Consider the following 15,249-nt stretch of genomic DNA (forward strand, 5'->3'; position numbering starts at 1 on the left):
AAAAGTCATCGTCGTCCTCTTCCTCTCCCTCCGACGATAGGCTCGGCAGTGGCGGTGGTGGTGATGGCCGTGGCGGTGACGGACAGCGGTCCCTTCGGCAGCGGTCCCTTCGGCTTTTGTGATGGCATTGACGTCGTCCTTGACTTTGTTCGAGCAATTTCTGAAAATTAATCCGTAATCTCTCTACGGATTTCTCCAATCGCTCCAACCGTCTTGTTTCTGACATCATGATTTTCACAAAGTTTTGATGTAATCTCAACTTTGCTCCAGCGTAGCTTTGATGTAATCGCTGCCTTGCTAACGAAGCGTTGGTGTTAATCGCAACTTCAACTTCGCTCTGATACCAATTGGTTCGCAACTTCAACTTCGCTCTGATACCAATTGGTACGATCTCTCGAGTATCATAAATATTTCCTACGAAACGTAAGATCTATTCTTTAATATTTCTCTCTGCCTAATAAAACCCTAGCACAAGACGACTATTTAAAGAGAATAAAACCCTAGAATCCTAATCTAACTAGGAAAGGTAATTTACCTATACTAATTAAATACCTAATAATCTCCTAACCACTACTAACTCACGACTATATATATATCCTAAATATACTAACACGCCATATATATATTTAAATATATCAATCTAATTTAATTAATAATAAAATATTAACTAACTAATAATTAAACGATATATTTAATAATATATCGTATCAAGAACATGCAAGCAAAATACAAAAATCACAAAGTAAGATTAAAAAATTAAATTACAAATATTCCAATAAATTAAATGTTTTGTAATTATGTTGTCGATGGTCCATTGGACCAGAAGAAGAAGAAGAAAACTCCACTAAAATAAATGCTGTGAAACTTGTGCTATTCTGTACAGACATAAAAAAACGCGGCAATTATTTGACAGAAGGGGCGAAAGGTATAAATCAAAGATTTTGTCGGGGTAGAATTGGAATATAAAGAAATTTAGTAAATAGCTGTCACTGGATATACATATAAATGGGTTCAAAAAAGGACCACCACCGTAGTTCGAACTTTAGAAAATACTATAAATATTGGGAAATTGTTATTTATTTGTGGGTCCTTGAATTTACTTATGTTGACTAAGACAAATGAAATTTAAGTTTTGTTTCACATGGAAAATCATTATATTGAAGCTATGTAGTACGAAACGGTGATACGGGAAAATGATATATCGAAAAATAGGGATATGAGAACTTGGGGAAAACGTGTAAATGTTTAAATTATAGGGATGTATTTATATATATGCTATATAAACATACATAAGTTTTTATTCATATATAAATCATTTTTATATATTTTCATACAAACATATTCAAAATAAATTTTACTAACAACTATCAATTTGCAACTGATAATTAAATAGTGTAAATAATTAGGAAAACGACAATTTTTTTTTTGAAAACTTGCTAATCAAACATGTTTCCAACTTTTTAAAAATTACAAAATGACCCATACGGCGTCCGAGGCGACACATGTTGGAAACGCATTAGAAGTTGAAGTTTTCGTGCTACATACTATTGAAGCCATATATAATTTTAAATTAATGTGGGTTGTCTTCAAATACTCCTTCCGTTCCTTATTAAGTGTCGTTTTTTGCTTTGCACGAGTATTAAGAAACTCAATAAATGTATCTTGATTTTAGGTAAAATATATTAGAAAGACTAAACTAACCTTAATTATTTAATGATGTGATAAGAGAGAGTTAATACTTATAGTTGAATTAATAAGGTTAAAATAGGAAAAAATGAATTTAATGCACTATTGGAAATCTAAAGTGACAGATAATATGGAACAAAATATTTTTAAAAAGAGATAGTTATTATGGAACAGATGGAGTAATTAATTTATTTAGTAATGTCCGGTTATATAAATCAGGTTGAATTAATGAATTATATTATACTATCCAATCACTGTTGTTGTTAGGGGAAATTGGCTAGACACCCCTTATTCTAGACTTATATAGGTGGAGATCCATTCTATTAGATGAATATAGGTGTAGGTCCTTCATCAATTAAATTTAATTAATTATTTATGTATAGACATAGATACCCCCAATTAATATTTTTATGTAATTAGTTAATTTTAAAAATTAAGGAAATAAATCCCACAAATCTCTCACTCTCTCTCCTCTCCACACGGTTACACTCTCTCCCCTCATCCACACGCCTTTTTCTCTCCCTCTCTCCCCTATCACATCCCCCTTTCTTTCTCTCTCTCTCTCTCTCTCTCTCTCACTTATATTATTTGTTTCTATCAAGCCTCTAGCTAATGTGAAAATTAATTCTTCATTTCTTTAAAAAAATCTTTAATTCTATTTTCATAATTATTTTATAGCAATCTTAATTATTAATTTTCTTGAGACCATATGTGTTGGATTTTAATTGTTATTTTGCATGTTCTCGATAGTATTGCATTTTCTTGTTTACATTTTCTAATTAGTTTTACTTCAGCAAACAACATAATAAAAAATCGGACAACAAAATAAATTGCAACTTATAACTGAAAATTTTATTATCAAACACCAAAAATAATTTGAAACAAAAAATGAATGTGAATCATTAAACAATTTTTTTTTTTGCGCTCTAGAGGACATTTCACATGGTAGCAACATGAACAAAAAATGGATCATCCTTTATCCTTTTTGGACAAATACGAGTTGAAACGCTCTCGTGAGCATAAATATTTGTCACACACAAAGAGTGTCTAGTGCCGAAGTTCGACAATGGGACATTCACCTAATGCAGTGAGAAAAAAATGTAACGAAAATCGCTCATATTCTTTCACACCATGAGCTCTTTCACTATTGACATTGATTTCGTGGACGTCCGTATGCATTTAATATTCTTTTTCCTCTCTTCGATGTTGTTGAACAATGGCTTGGTCCTTTTTTTTTTTTGTGCAGTGGTTGTTGAACGTAAAATAAAAAGAGATAGTGGTTGAACGTTACAAAACAACAAATGTAATAATTGCAAATATTAACAAACACTAATTGCAAATTGCAAATACAAACGGTAAAGGCAAACTGTAAACGAAAAATGATAAAGAGGGAAGTATAAACTGTAAACAGTGAAGTATATAAATTGTCGCCTTTAAAATGCTACGTGCAACTTTAAAATATGCTATGTGCAACTTTAAAATGCTATGTGCAACTTTAAAATACAGCCCATAGTTGGTTATTGTAATTTCAATTTACATTTTTTTTTTTTTTTTTTTTTAGTTTATACAAACAAAAGCCTGTCTTATGTTCAAAATAGGCTGCCATATGCAATATTAACCCAACTACGTCCGAATCAAAATTTTCAGTAAATGAGTTTTTTGCAAATGAAAAACGAATAAATGGGTTCTTCAAAGTACCAAAAAATATAAAATCAAAAAAAGTATTATTTGAACAAAACCGGTAAAAGGTGGAAATCCAAAACGAACATATTTGAAATTCAACTTGCAAACTAATAACAGAGAAATGCAAATAGCAAAGTCAGAACACATAATTAGGTTCTTCAAATGTATTGTTTTAGAATAAACATAACCAAAGCCGTAACATAACAAACCCCTCAATTTACCTGATTTCGGGGATTGTAAATCATCATCATCCTTTGCTGTTAAGGGGGAAAAAAAACGGGTTCTCAAATTATTATTGAAATATTTGAAATAAATAGCAAACAAACAAAATACAAAAGCAAAAAAGGAACAAAATACAAAATTCGAGATGAAAGAAAAAAAATCAAAAGCGAAAACCCCAACATGCAAATAAAATTTTACACAAAGGATCATTGATTACCAAGACTTAATCGTGTTTTGGCCATCGTATGAACTCCAAACAACAAACCCTAAACACCAGCCGTTGATTCCGAGCAACAAACAATTTGTAAACTGCAAAGAGAACGAAGTCAAATTGGGCAACAACAAATCGAACGAAGGCAAACGGAATAAAGGCAAAATGCTCAGACCTGGTAATTTGTAAACAGTAAACGAAACATAATGCAAATAGTGAACAACAAATTTGTAAACCGCAAACGAAACAAATGCAAATATTGAACAGCAAATCGAACAAAGACAAAATGCAAACGACCTGGTAAAACTGCAAACAATCAAACACCCAAAACATATGGAAGGATTCAAAATTCGTGGTGAGATTTTCGCTTTGAAGAAACAGGGAGGAAATCGATTTCCATATTTTTGCAATTGTAATTTTCAGAACAACAAACCCTGTTAACAGCAAACGAAACAAATGCAAATAGTGAACAACAAATTTGTAAACAGCAAACGAAACAACTACAAATATTGAACGTATAGCAAATCGAACAAAGACAAAATGCAAACGACCTGGTAAAACTGCAAACAATCAAACGCCCAAAACCTATGGAAGGATTCAAAATTCGTGGTGAAATTTTCGGTTTGAAGCAACAGGGAAGAAATCGATTTCCATATTTTTGCAATTGGAATTTTCGAAACAACAAACCTTGTAAAGCAATCGAAACAAATCGAAACAAATTTGTAATTAACAAACGAAACAAATGCAAATATTGAACAACAAATCGAAAACGAAGACAAAATGCAAACGACCTGGTAAAACTGCAAACGACCAAACACCCAAAACCTATGGAAGGATTCAAAATTCGTGGTGAGATTTTCGATTTGAAGAAACGGGGGAGAAATCGAATTCCAGATTTTTGCAATTATAAATTTCGGATTTGCAGTATAATAGGGAGAGAAATGGGGGATTTGATTTTGAAGATATATTTTACCGTATATTATTAGGGATATTGATAGGGGTACTTTTGACAAATTATAAATACAAAAAATTGCTGGAAATTAGAGTTTATTAGATGGATTTTAACACATATAATCTCTTATAGGAGGACCTATAGCAAATTGCCCCTTGTTGTTATTGTTGTTATAATCATTATTTTTATTGTTTTTGTTATTACTATTATTAATGTCATAGTTTACTTTAAATCTTCCTAACTTCTATAATCATGGTATAAATGGATTGAATTGAAGTATTCAATGATAATAATGATTGAAAAAAAAAAGGTAGAGAGTCATATCACAGTTGGCTGAACGTACGAGATATATTCTCTCATCAAATAATTTGACATCCAGCAATTAGTCGTCAAAAACCCAGTCCAAGGGCCCTCTTGTACTATTTATTACAAGAGAATATTATTTTTGGTACAATTATCTTATTCGATTATTTAATCAATTTTAGCTCGGACGCCACCTTTTCGGCCCGTTAAATGAAAGCCCAATGGGTTGCAAGAAGTAAAATGGGCCGAGAGCCCGTCTAAATAGGTCACGAGAGTGAGGACGGGCCAAAAACTCTCATGAAAGGAATGCGAATGATCAAACAGGTTGAGAGCTCGTCTTATGCTTCTACTATGCGTGAGGATAAGAAGAGATGGTGTTTTAGGTGACGAGCTGATCTCATGATCGTTGGACGATATGATGTTATCCGGATAGTTTTTATAAATAGAAAAATAAATGTTGCAATCTAGAATCATTGAGAGAACAACCGTAATAAATCAGGCGACTGTAAAATTAAGAAACATTCATAAATGGTTCTCTATGTAATCAAATGTATTAAACCTTGTTAGGGTTTAGGTTTAGAAACGAAAAGAAAATATATTTGATACTTTCTCTCGGATTATCTGTCTCTCTTGTATTATTTCCCTTTACCGTCTTGTTCATCGTCGCGGCTGTAAAATCGAGTGATGAGGTGAACTCTTAGTGTTTGGTCTTGAGCGTGCAAATATTGTACCGTCAATTACAATATTAAATATAATATTTGATTTATAAAATTGTTTGAATTCTACAATGATTGAAAATGAATTAAATCAGGCTCATAATGCCCACTAAAACGTCCATGGATTTTATCTTCAATTAATAATTAACAAGTTGATGATAATTATGATTAAAGCAACAACTACTTAGGAAAATCTAAGGATAAAACAATTATTATGAGTTGAAAGAATTAAGAATATAAATAGATAACCACAAGTGAAAACACATCAAGTCCGATTTATGGTTTACCTAATTTTAAATGATTGGTAGACAATCACCAATTAAAATCCAATTTGATAATTCGATATTATTAGGTTGAATTTCTTCATTGAACAAATAAAAATAAGTGCAAATTATGTTCACGGTAAAATCAAATTACGAAAAAACTCCTCGTATTACAACCACCGTAACTATTTATTTTTTTTACACCTTCATTCTAACAGTCAGATTCTCTTCTCCTATTGAAATATAGGTTTTTTTATAGAACAATACATAGTTGAGAGGGTGGTTGTAATTACCAAAACAAGAAGAATTTTTCTATAATTTAAAATTACCTTATTGGGGTATCCCTAATTTACCTTAAAAATAAAGACCACGAAATGTCCAAAAAGTCCAACACTCAAAAACATTTATGTACACATGTTATCAAGTCACTAAATTAAACGGCCTCATATAGTAATTTCACACCTCTCCAACAAAAGACAATTTTACAACCCTTACAACATTAACGCCGTCAGTCAGTTCAGACCGGAAGACTGACGTACTGAACCCGGTCCGACCGGGAGTGAACGGTCAACCGGTCCGACCGGCAACGTGAAACTGCGAAGCATACCTCCCTACAGTGCCTTCCTCTGCAATCACCGGCGGTTCGTTCAGAAACGCCAAGTTACTGCTTACCCACCTGTACGGACAAGAAGAATAATTATTAGTAATTAATTACTAATTATTTTTCTAAACAAAAACAAATAATAATCCATAAAAAAAAAAAAAAAAATTATATATAAATACATACCAGCCATTCTTTTGAATTAATTTCTCAAGATTCGTTTCGTTTTCCATTTCCAACATCTCGTTGAATACAGTAGTTTTCTGTACAAATTAACATGCACACAAGCGTTACGTATCTAATTAAAAACAAAAATATAATTTATTCATATTAAAAATAAATTAAAAAATAAAAAAAAAATACGTGGCGGCTGCGAGGTGAGAGAAGAGAATCCCTCAAGTGCTCCTCCTCTTTCTCCTTCTTCGATTTCCAAAACGATTCTATTCCATCTTTCGTTAATGATTTATTCCTCCTTAACTTAACTGCATGCCAAAAAAATAATAAGACCCAAAATAAAATAAAAAAATTAATGCATGTCTAATTAAATTAATATAACTCAAAAATCAAAATGAAAATTAAATGATTAATACTAACCAATATTAGGGTCTGTTACAGGAGAGTCCCAACCTGCCATAAGAGAACCCATAACTCAAAAGCTTTTGTATTTTGTATTTTCTGTTACTAATAATTAAGGGAAGAGTAGCTAATGTCTTTTTATAGATATATATATTAATTAATTATATATTTATTAGGGGATAAGAGTTCATTTTTTGTGTGTTGATCTTATCTTCAATTCATGAAATATATTTTAGTAATAACATGAGATAAAACCTTGGACTTTGTGAAGCTGTTTTTTTTTTCCTTCTTTTGTTTGGAAATTGGAATTCTCTGGTTTGCCCATAGATTTTCATCGAATTTAATTAGGGGATGTATTAAATTAATTTTTAATTTTTTTATGTATATCCACTAGAAAAAAGTTCCTACCTTGGTGTGATATCATATGTTCATAATTATCCTACTTTCTTGTCCATTAGATTAGACTCAGTGACAAACACCAATTTCAATAATTAATTAATTAATTATTCTTTTTACAAATTAATGTTTTATTTTTGTATGATCTTATAAATAGGCTGCCAACAATTCTAGACTCCAATGCTTTTTATGGACTTTTGGGTGAACTTCTACTAAATCGAAAACCGAAAAAAATAAAATAAAAGGTTAAATCAATTTTGCAGTTGTTGGGCCAACTTAGGATTAAAATCGAACCCGTAAAGGACTTTTATGTATTCGGCCCAATATCCTTGGTTTCTTATTTGGCCCAACTATATGGTTTTCGTTTCATATTTATATCTATATTAATTAAATAAAATTTAATGTAAATCTACAATTTATTTTCAATTAAGTGTATCAATTTGAAATATATTATATTTTTGCATGTATGTTATTCACAATTCGATTAGCAACGACTCATTGGTTCGACATATACATAAACGACTATAACACTGGTAATTAAACAACAATATATACGACAAAAAAGCTAAGATCACTTCATTCTTGATTAGATCACCATGCATCAAAATGATTTATAACCAGCAACGAAACATCACAAGCACGATCGATCATATTCAATTTACATAAAATTCGAATTATTTAGCTAGATTAAAACACACAAAAGACTTTTAGCAAATAACCAATGTTGTCGGAACCGGACCGGACTGGACCGGCCGGTCCGACCGGGACCCGGTGATGGCGCGGTCCGGTTCGACACTGAGAATCGGAAAGTCAAAAACCGGGGTCAGTTATAATTTGGACCCGGAAAGGAGCCGGTTGAACCGCGAAAAACCGCCGGTTGAAGCAGTTGAAAACCGGGTTAAACCGGATTCAATATCAAAACATAAAGGGAACAGATGAAACGGAGGGGGAATAATGTTTGATTTTCCGATTTGCTGCAGATTTAGTGAAAGATTTGATTATGTGTATTTAATTGGGAAGGGGAAGCACCATCGTTGAATGGAATGAAAAAGAGGCAAAAGATGAAGAGACGATACAAAGAACTAAATTAGGGTTTGGGTTAGTAATTTATATTGATTCTATTATTAAATAATTAATTATCATTTATATTGTAGAATTAATTTTCTTTGTGTTTCAAATATGATTATATAATTAATAAATAAAATGAAGAATTAATTTTATGTTGATAGTTAAGAATCATAATATGTTTTAATTTATATTAAGATAATCAATTAAAATTATAAATAAATAATTTAAAATTAAAAAACCCGGGTCGACCCCGGTTGAACCGGTCCAATCGTGACTCAAATGTATAGCCGGTTTCGTGTCCGGTCCGATTCTGAAAATATTGCAAATAACATAAAGTCGCGTGTCATGTTGGCTATAAAAAATATTATTTGGTGAGTATAGCAACAAATAAGAAACATTTACTAATAATGGAAAGAAACAAATTAACTCAACCACCTTGGCAAGGAGAAAAGAGGGAGCAACAATAATTTAAAGTTAATATTCGATGGAGTTTGTCTATTAAATAATTAAATTTTGTCTCTAATTGAGGACTCGAATCTATGGAATTATAATAAACTAATGAGAAATTGTGTTGAGAATAATATATATATATGTATATATATGTGTGTGTGTGTGTGTGTGTGTGTAACACAAGTAAAAGTTAGTGGATACGTATACATCATATGCATGTATATCTATTTCCTTATCTTTTGGAACATATTTCATCTATAAAGTATCTATAGATATGTAGATGTATCACTTTCCTCCTTTTCAACGTTGATTCACAAATATAATTTACATGACTGTATATATATTGCGATGATACTTAATACTTTATATATTCAAAGATTCTTTCATATGGTCCTCAAGCTTTTCTTTCTTTGTTGTTAGGACCAATAAGATGTGAGTTTGACTCCATTTACTCCCTATCACTTTCTTGGACTTTTTTTTTTTCCAATAATAATTATTATGATTACAAGAGTTACACTATTTAATTTATTTGAAATTGCATGCATACACACACACACACAAAAAAAAAAAAACTAGAAATTAGACAATTTATTTGGTAGTAGGATTGAAGGAAATCTACTTAGGCATGTAGGGTAAAAAGACATCATCTATGTGAATATTGGAATTAAATTTCCGACAATTTACTAATTTCGATCGTAATGGGGATGTTTGGTTATGTTTCCAATGGGAATTTGTAGTTTTCAAAATTTCTGATGGAAAAAGTAGTTTATTGGTTTTTGTGTAGAAAATGAGATACGTTTGGATGAAGGGGTATTTTTAGTTTTATGTAGGTGTAGAAATGAGAATATGTTTGGTTGTGGTGAATTTTCTCTACGAATGTACGTGAAAAAATAGAATATAATGATTGAGGATGATGATAGTGATGATGATTATTATTATAATAATGATTTTTTTTTTATTATTATTATGATTATTATTGTTTATATTCTTATATTATTATAAGTATTATTATTTTATTATTTATTAGTATTATTATTACTATTACCATTATTATTATTAGTAATAATAGTAATAATGGTAATAATAATACTAATAAAACAATAATAATGGTAATAGTAATAATAATACTAATAAATAATAAAATAATAATACTTATAATAATGGTATTAAAACATGAATATTACCCAATCTGAAGGGGACCCTCCACCTCCATATCACCAGAATCTCAAACGCCATGGTTTCAGTATTACTAATGCTAGCTAGCTAGTTGTTATAAAGGTCGAATTTTTCGACTTTCTTTTTTCTTTTCTTTTTTAATACTTTTTACGAGTAGTTTCGTTTTCAGATAAAGAACATTATATAATTTCCTGGTTCTGCGTAAAGTTTGAATTCTGCAGCTTATAAATCTAGTGGACATGGTTAAAAAACGTAGTATATGCGCAAAATTGCGATCAAGAAACAAAGAAAACGCGTAAAAAAAAAGTATAGGGTAGTCTTTTTTAGCAGTTCGATATAACACAGTGGTACTTAATTATTGCAATAATCATTATGAATATATAAGTTATAGTTACGTCGGCTTTCTAGCTATTTATTAAATAACACTAATATATATTTATATATATAAAAAAAAGTGGGAATCAATTATTATTTGATGAAATTAAATTAGCATGCATGTTATAATGTTATGATAAATAGCAATATAATGCTGATGAAGGAGAAGATTTAAATAGTACGATTATGGAATCTGTTCTATTAGAATAGATATAAAATAAAAAATAAAAATAAAAGAGTATGAAAAGACAGTGAAATAAATTAAAGGTCTTTTTTGAATCTATTCCAGTCAAGTGGGGCTGATAATTAATTAATTTGGCTATATAATTATTTTATCTGATGTAACTAATTGAGATATTAAATAAATTAATGTGAAATTATTAAAAAAAAAATAAAAAAAAATTGAAGAAGAATATAATATTTTGTGCGTTTCAATTCATTTCATGTGATCAGCAGTACGATTTTTTGATGGTGTTGGGGGAATCAATCTATCTTAACAAGTAGAGGTTTGAGATTAAGAGGATCTAATCCCAAACAGCTCCTACTTTAATTTATAATTCCCCTATGTAATAATCCACTTGATGATATGTAACCGGAGCCAGAATTTTATATTCGCGTCGCAAAATATTCGTAATAATTTTTCTGAGGGGCCCTACGATATATAGTTGGAAAATAACATTTATTTATCAAAAATAGTAGGTTTTCGAAAAGGTAATGGAGTCATGACCTCACATAGCCATGGTTTATTGGAACCAAATTTTAATTTCCGAGCTTGAACGAGTGTTGGAGAACAGAAACGAAGGTTCCCGTGCCATTAATTAGTGATGTGGTCAATTTGGTAATGTTGGGTCAAACTCCTCGTATTGAGCTTATTAAATCGTATAATGACAAAATGTATGGGCCCGCAAGAGATTTACTGGATCCACCGACCTAGTGTGAAAGACAAGACCTGCTCGCCCGAAGAAACCTCGTTAGTACCAAGCTCGCTAAAACGATGCCCCTGGGTTACGCGGTTAACGAGCCACCTAGCCCATCCGAACATGCCAGAGACGATCAATGGGGACGGAAGCGAAGCAAATCAAATGGCTAAAGATAGGAAATAACTATCTTTAGTACAACTATATACAGGTTTAAGGCGAACACAATCACAACAATTTAATATTAATAATAACACTTTTATACTCTCTTTCGAATTCTCTCTCTCTTCTATTAATATTTTTCGATCTGTAGTTTGTCTTCGGCACCCGTTATAATGCCGTCGCTAGATTAACTTTCCAACGACTAAGTGAATTGAGTTCGAAATAAGGTCTTGAGGGTGCATATAATGCACCATCAATTAGGTCAAAAATTTTGAACAATTAAAAAAAATAATGAAATTCGGTGAAATATGCTATGCTGGCTCCACCACTATTAACAATTATTATTACAAATTAACACAAGAAACTGATTTTTCGCGATTTCAAGAAATTATTTCTCTTGGATCTTTTTTCTTCTTCGTCAAGTACAACTTCTTCTCGACAAGTTAATATTCTGATCTTTAAGAGGAGGAATCATATATTCTAAATCTACCCCCACAATAATAAAAATTAAAAATAAAAATAAAATAAAAATATTCTTCGTCAACTTGCTCCCAAACATTATCTTTTCATTGCTATATAAAGACTTTGTTTGCATTATAAGATCTCTCAATCCAACACATCTCACTTATATACACTTCTCCCTTGACTGAGGCAGCCTCAATTCCCCTCTCTCTAAACAAATTTTACCTTTTTTTTTTATATATCGACAAATGGCATCAAGCTCCATGTCATCGTCTTCACGCAACTCCGCCTCGTCATGGACAGCTAAGCAGAACAAGCAGTTCGAGGAGGCAATAGCCATGTTCGACAGGGATACGCCCGACAGGTGGCACAACATTGCCCGCCAGGTCAGTGGAAAATCCGCCGAGGAAGTGAGGCGGCACTACGAGGCCTTGGAGAAGGACATTATGAAAATCGAAACCGACCAAGTCCCGATTCCTAACTACAAATCCATCTCCAATGCCAGAGGTTACTCCAATGACCACAGGTATATATATACATATACACACATACGTACATACACTATTTTTTTGCATTTTCACTAAAGTGTCGTTTAAGGCTGACGCACACCAATTAAGAAAAATATTAAATAGCATTTTGATTTTAGGAGAAAAAAATATTATTTGACGAAACTACCCTGTGCGTTTTCCAACTTCTGTTTATTAATAATGCTTTAATTTGTCATTGATGTTAGGGTAGAATTATAAAAAAAATATAACATTTGTCGTAAGTTGAAAATTTAAAGTGACAGCTAATATGGGAAAAATAAAATTGGCTAAAGAAAAGAGTTATAATATGCATCATATTTATTGAAATCTAATCTTACTTGTTTTAGATCTTAGCACATGGCTTTTCTAATTAGTGAACTTTAATTAAGTAATTTATATCTCCATTAATTAATTTTTGATATATATATATATTGATTCATTTTTTTCTCATTGAAAACAGGCTAATGAAGAATCTCAAGCTGTGAGTGATCAAATAATTATCCGTTCGTAGAGTAAACCTTGATTATCGTTGCAAGATTCTCTAGATAGAACGAAGAGCCAAAAAAAAAAACGAGAGACGCATATAAGTGTAATATAAGTGACGACCGAACTTGGTCATCTAGTGTTTTATTTTTCAGTCATTTTTGCCAGTCTTATTACCAAGAAATTAAGCAACAAAAATGTTGTAATAATAAGCACTGGTTTTTTATTTCACTAGCTAGGTACGTACGAAGCAAAATAAGATCGATAACAACTTGTTGTAATGTGTTCATGTGGAAAATGTATAATAGTAATGTTTGTGCCTTGTCGAATTATCGTATACTTACTTTAATTTGTACTCGGGAAAATGTGATCCATCGAATACGGAATCAAAGTACGAGTGAGCTAAACTAAATATGGTCTCGCTGCAAGGAATCAATAGTACTTACTCCTAAAGAAATTAAGAAAAGAAAATGGATTATTCTAGTGAATAAAATTATATATTCAAGCTGCAGAATTTAAGAAATTAAAAGCGATATATTTGAATTTAATTTGTACTGTTGTTGGCTTCACATAAGAGATTGTTACGTACAGACAGTGGCGAATCCAGGATTTTTGCCAAGGGTGTTCGGAATTAAATATAGTAAAAAATATGATGGTTGGGTAAAAGTTTATGGGGTTTCGGGGGCAGCGCCCCCGATTTTTTTTAATACTATACACATTAAATAATAAAAATATGTAATATTTTCAAATTTAAAGGGATTATTTTACAAATTTTGGGCTAATTTATGAAATATTTAGACATAAAATTGGTGAAAATATTAAATGAGTGGTAAACATATTAAAGTTGCAAGTTACAAAATGTGTATTTCATTAGCATATTCTGAGTTTTCAAAATATAAAAAAATACTCACAGACGTAAATTTAGAAAACAATTGAAATAATATATATATATATATATATATATATATATATATATATATATATATATATATGTATATATATATATATGTATATATATATATATATATATATGTATATATATATATGTATGTATATATATATATATATGTGTATATATATATATATGTATGTATATATATATATATATATGTGTATATATATATATATATATATATATATATATATATATATATATATATATATATATATAACATTCAAAATTTTGGAATAATTTAGATAATATAAAATATTAAAGGAATTGTAAATAAATTAGAGTTGCAAATAGCAAAATATACGTTTTATTAGGAGATTTTGATTTTTTGAAATATGAAAAAATACCCTCATGCATATTCAAAAAAATTGAAAACAATTGAAATATTGTATGTAATGGAAATTAAATCTTGCACGGGTAAAAAATTTCTACCAACAAACTACAAACCAATTTTGAAAGTTAAATTTTAAATAATATACAGAAAATTTAGAATTTAAAAAGGAATATATACAGAAAACTCAGAAATAAAAAAACAACTAAATAGAGTAATATACAGAAAAATTAGAAATAAAAAAACAACTAAATAGGAGGACAATGTTACAAGAAGGTCTCGAACTCAGGACCTCCTTGAAATGGATGGAAGAACTCTACCAATTCAGCTACAGCTTTACATGTACAAAATACAGATTTACAGTTATTTAAACGGACATATATAGGAAATATTTTTTTTTTAAAATCAAGGGTGTGCAGCTGCACACCCTTGGACCATACTAGATACGCCACTGCGTACAGACTTTTATTTTACATGAAAAGTTTGGGAAAAATATCATCCATTCAATACAGAATCAAAGTACGTACGGTTAACAAGCTAAAAATAAAATATCTGAAGTTGATGGATTCAAGAGATTTTATTTTTACTTGTAAATACAGACTGCTTTATTTTATAGAAAATAAAATTGATTAAAAATGGCAAAAATAATGGAAACAAAATGGAGATGCGGGGTATCGATCCCCGAACCTCTCGCATGCTAAGCGAGCGCTCTACCATCTGAGCTACATCCCCTTTTG

At 30.6% G+C, this 15,249-nt stretch overlaps 2 protein-coding genes and 1 non-coding gene across 3 annotated transcripts; 1 reads left to right on the top strand and 2 right to left on the bottom strand.

Annotated features, from left to right (window-relative positions):
* Positions 1 to 6,343: 6,343 nt before the first annotated feature.
* LOC148764916 (DNA polymerase epsilon catalytic subunit A) lies at positions 6,344 to 7,338 on the bottom strand. The gene is made up of 4 exons (XM_088813472.1): positions 7,232 to 7,338; positions 7,001 to 7,119; positions 6,824 to 6,900; positions 6,344 to 6,712 (listed from the first exon to the last, which is right to left on the bottom strand). The coding sequence occupies exons 1-4, from the start codon at positions 7,281 to 7,283 to the stop codon at positions 6,604 to 6,606; spliced, it is 357 nt and encodes a 118-aa protein (XP_088669598.1). The 5' UTR covers positions 7,284 to 7,338; the 3' UTR covers positions 6,344 to 6,603.
* Positions 7,339 to 12,245: 4,907 nt separating this feature from the next.
* On the top strand, positions 12,246 to 13,558 carry LOC105963375 (protein RADIALIS-like 3). Its single transcript, XM_012987768.2, has 2 exons — positions 12,246 to 12,745; positions 13,207 to 13,558. Exons 1-2 carry the CDS (start codon positions 12,468 to 12,470, stop codon positions 13,229 to 13,231), a joined length of 303 nt encoding a protein of 100 aa, XP_012843222.1. The 5' UTR covers positions 12,246 to 12,467; the 3' UTR covers positions 13,232 to 13,558.
* A 1,613-nt stretch (positions 13,559 to 15,171) lies between these two features.
* On the bottom strand, positions 15,172 to 15,244 carry TRNAA-AGC (transfer RNA alanine (anticodon AGC)). The gene has a single exon. It is a non-coding gene; the product is annotated as a tRNA-Ala (tRNA).
* Positions 15,245 to 15,249: the final 5 nt, after the last annotated feature.

This window comes from Erythranthe guttata, chromosome 14 (assembly GCF_056151865.1).
Source record: "Erythranthe guttata isolate IM_541 chromosome 14, IM_541, whole genome shotgun sequence".
Taxonomy (NCBI): Eukaryota; Viridiplantae; Streptophyta; class Magnoliopsida; order Lamiales; family Phrymaceae; genus Erythranthe; species Erythranthe guttata.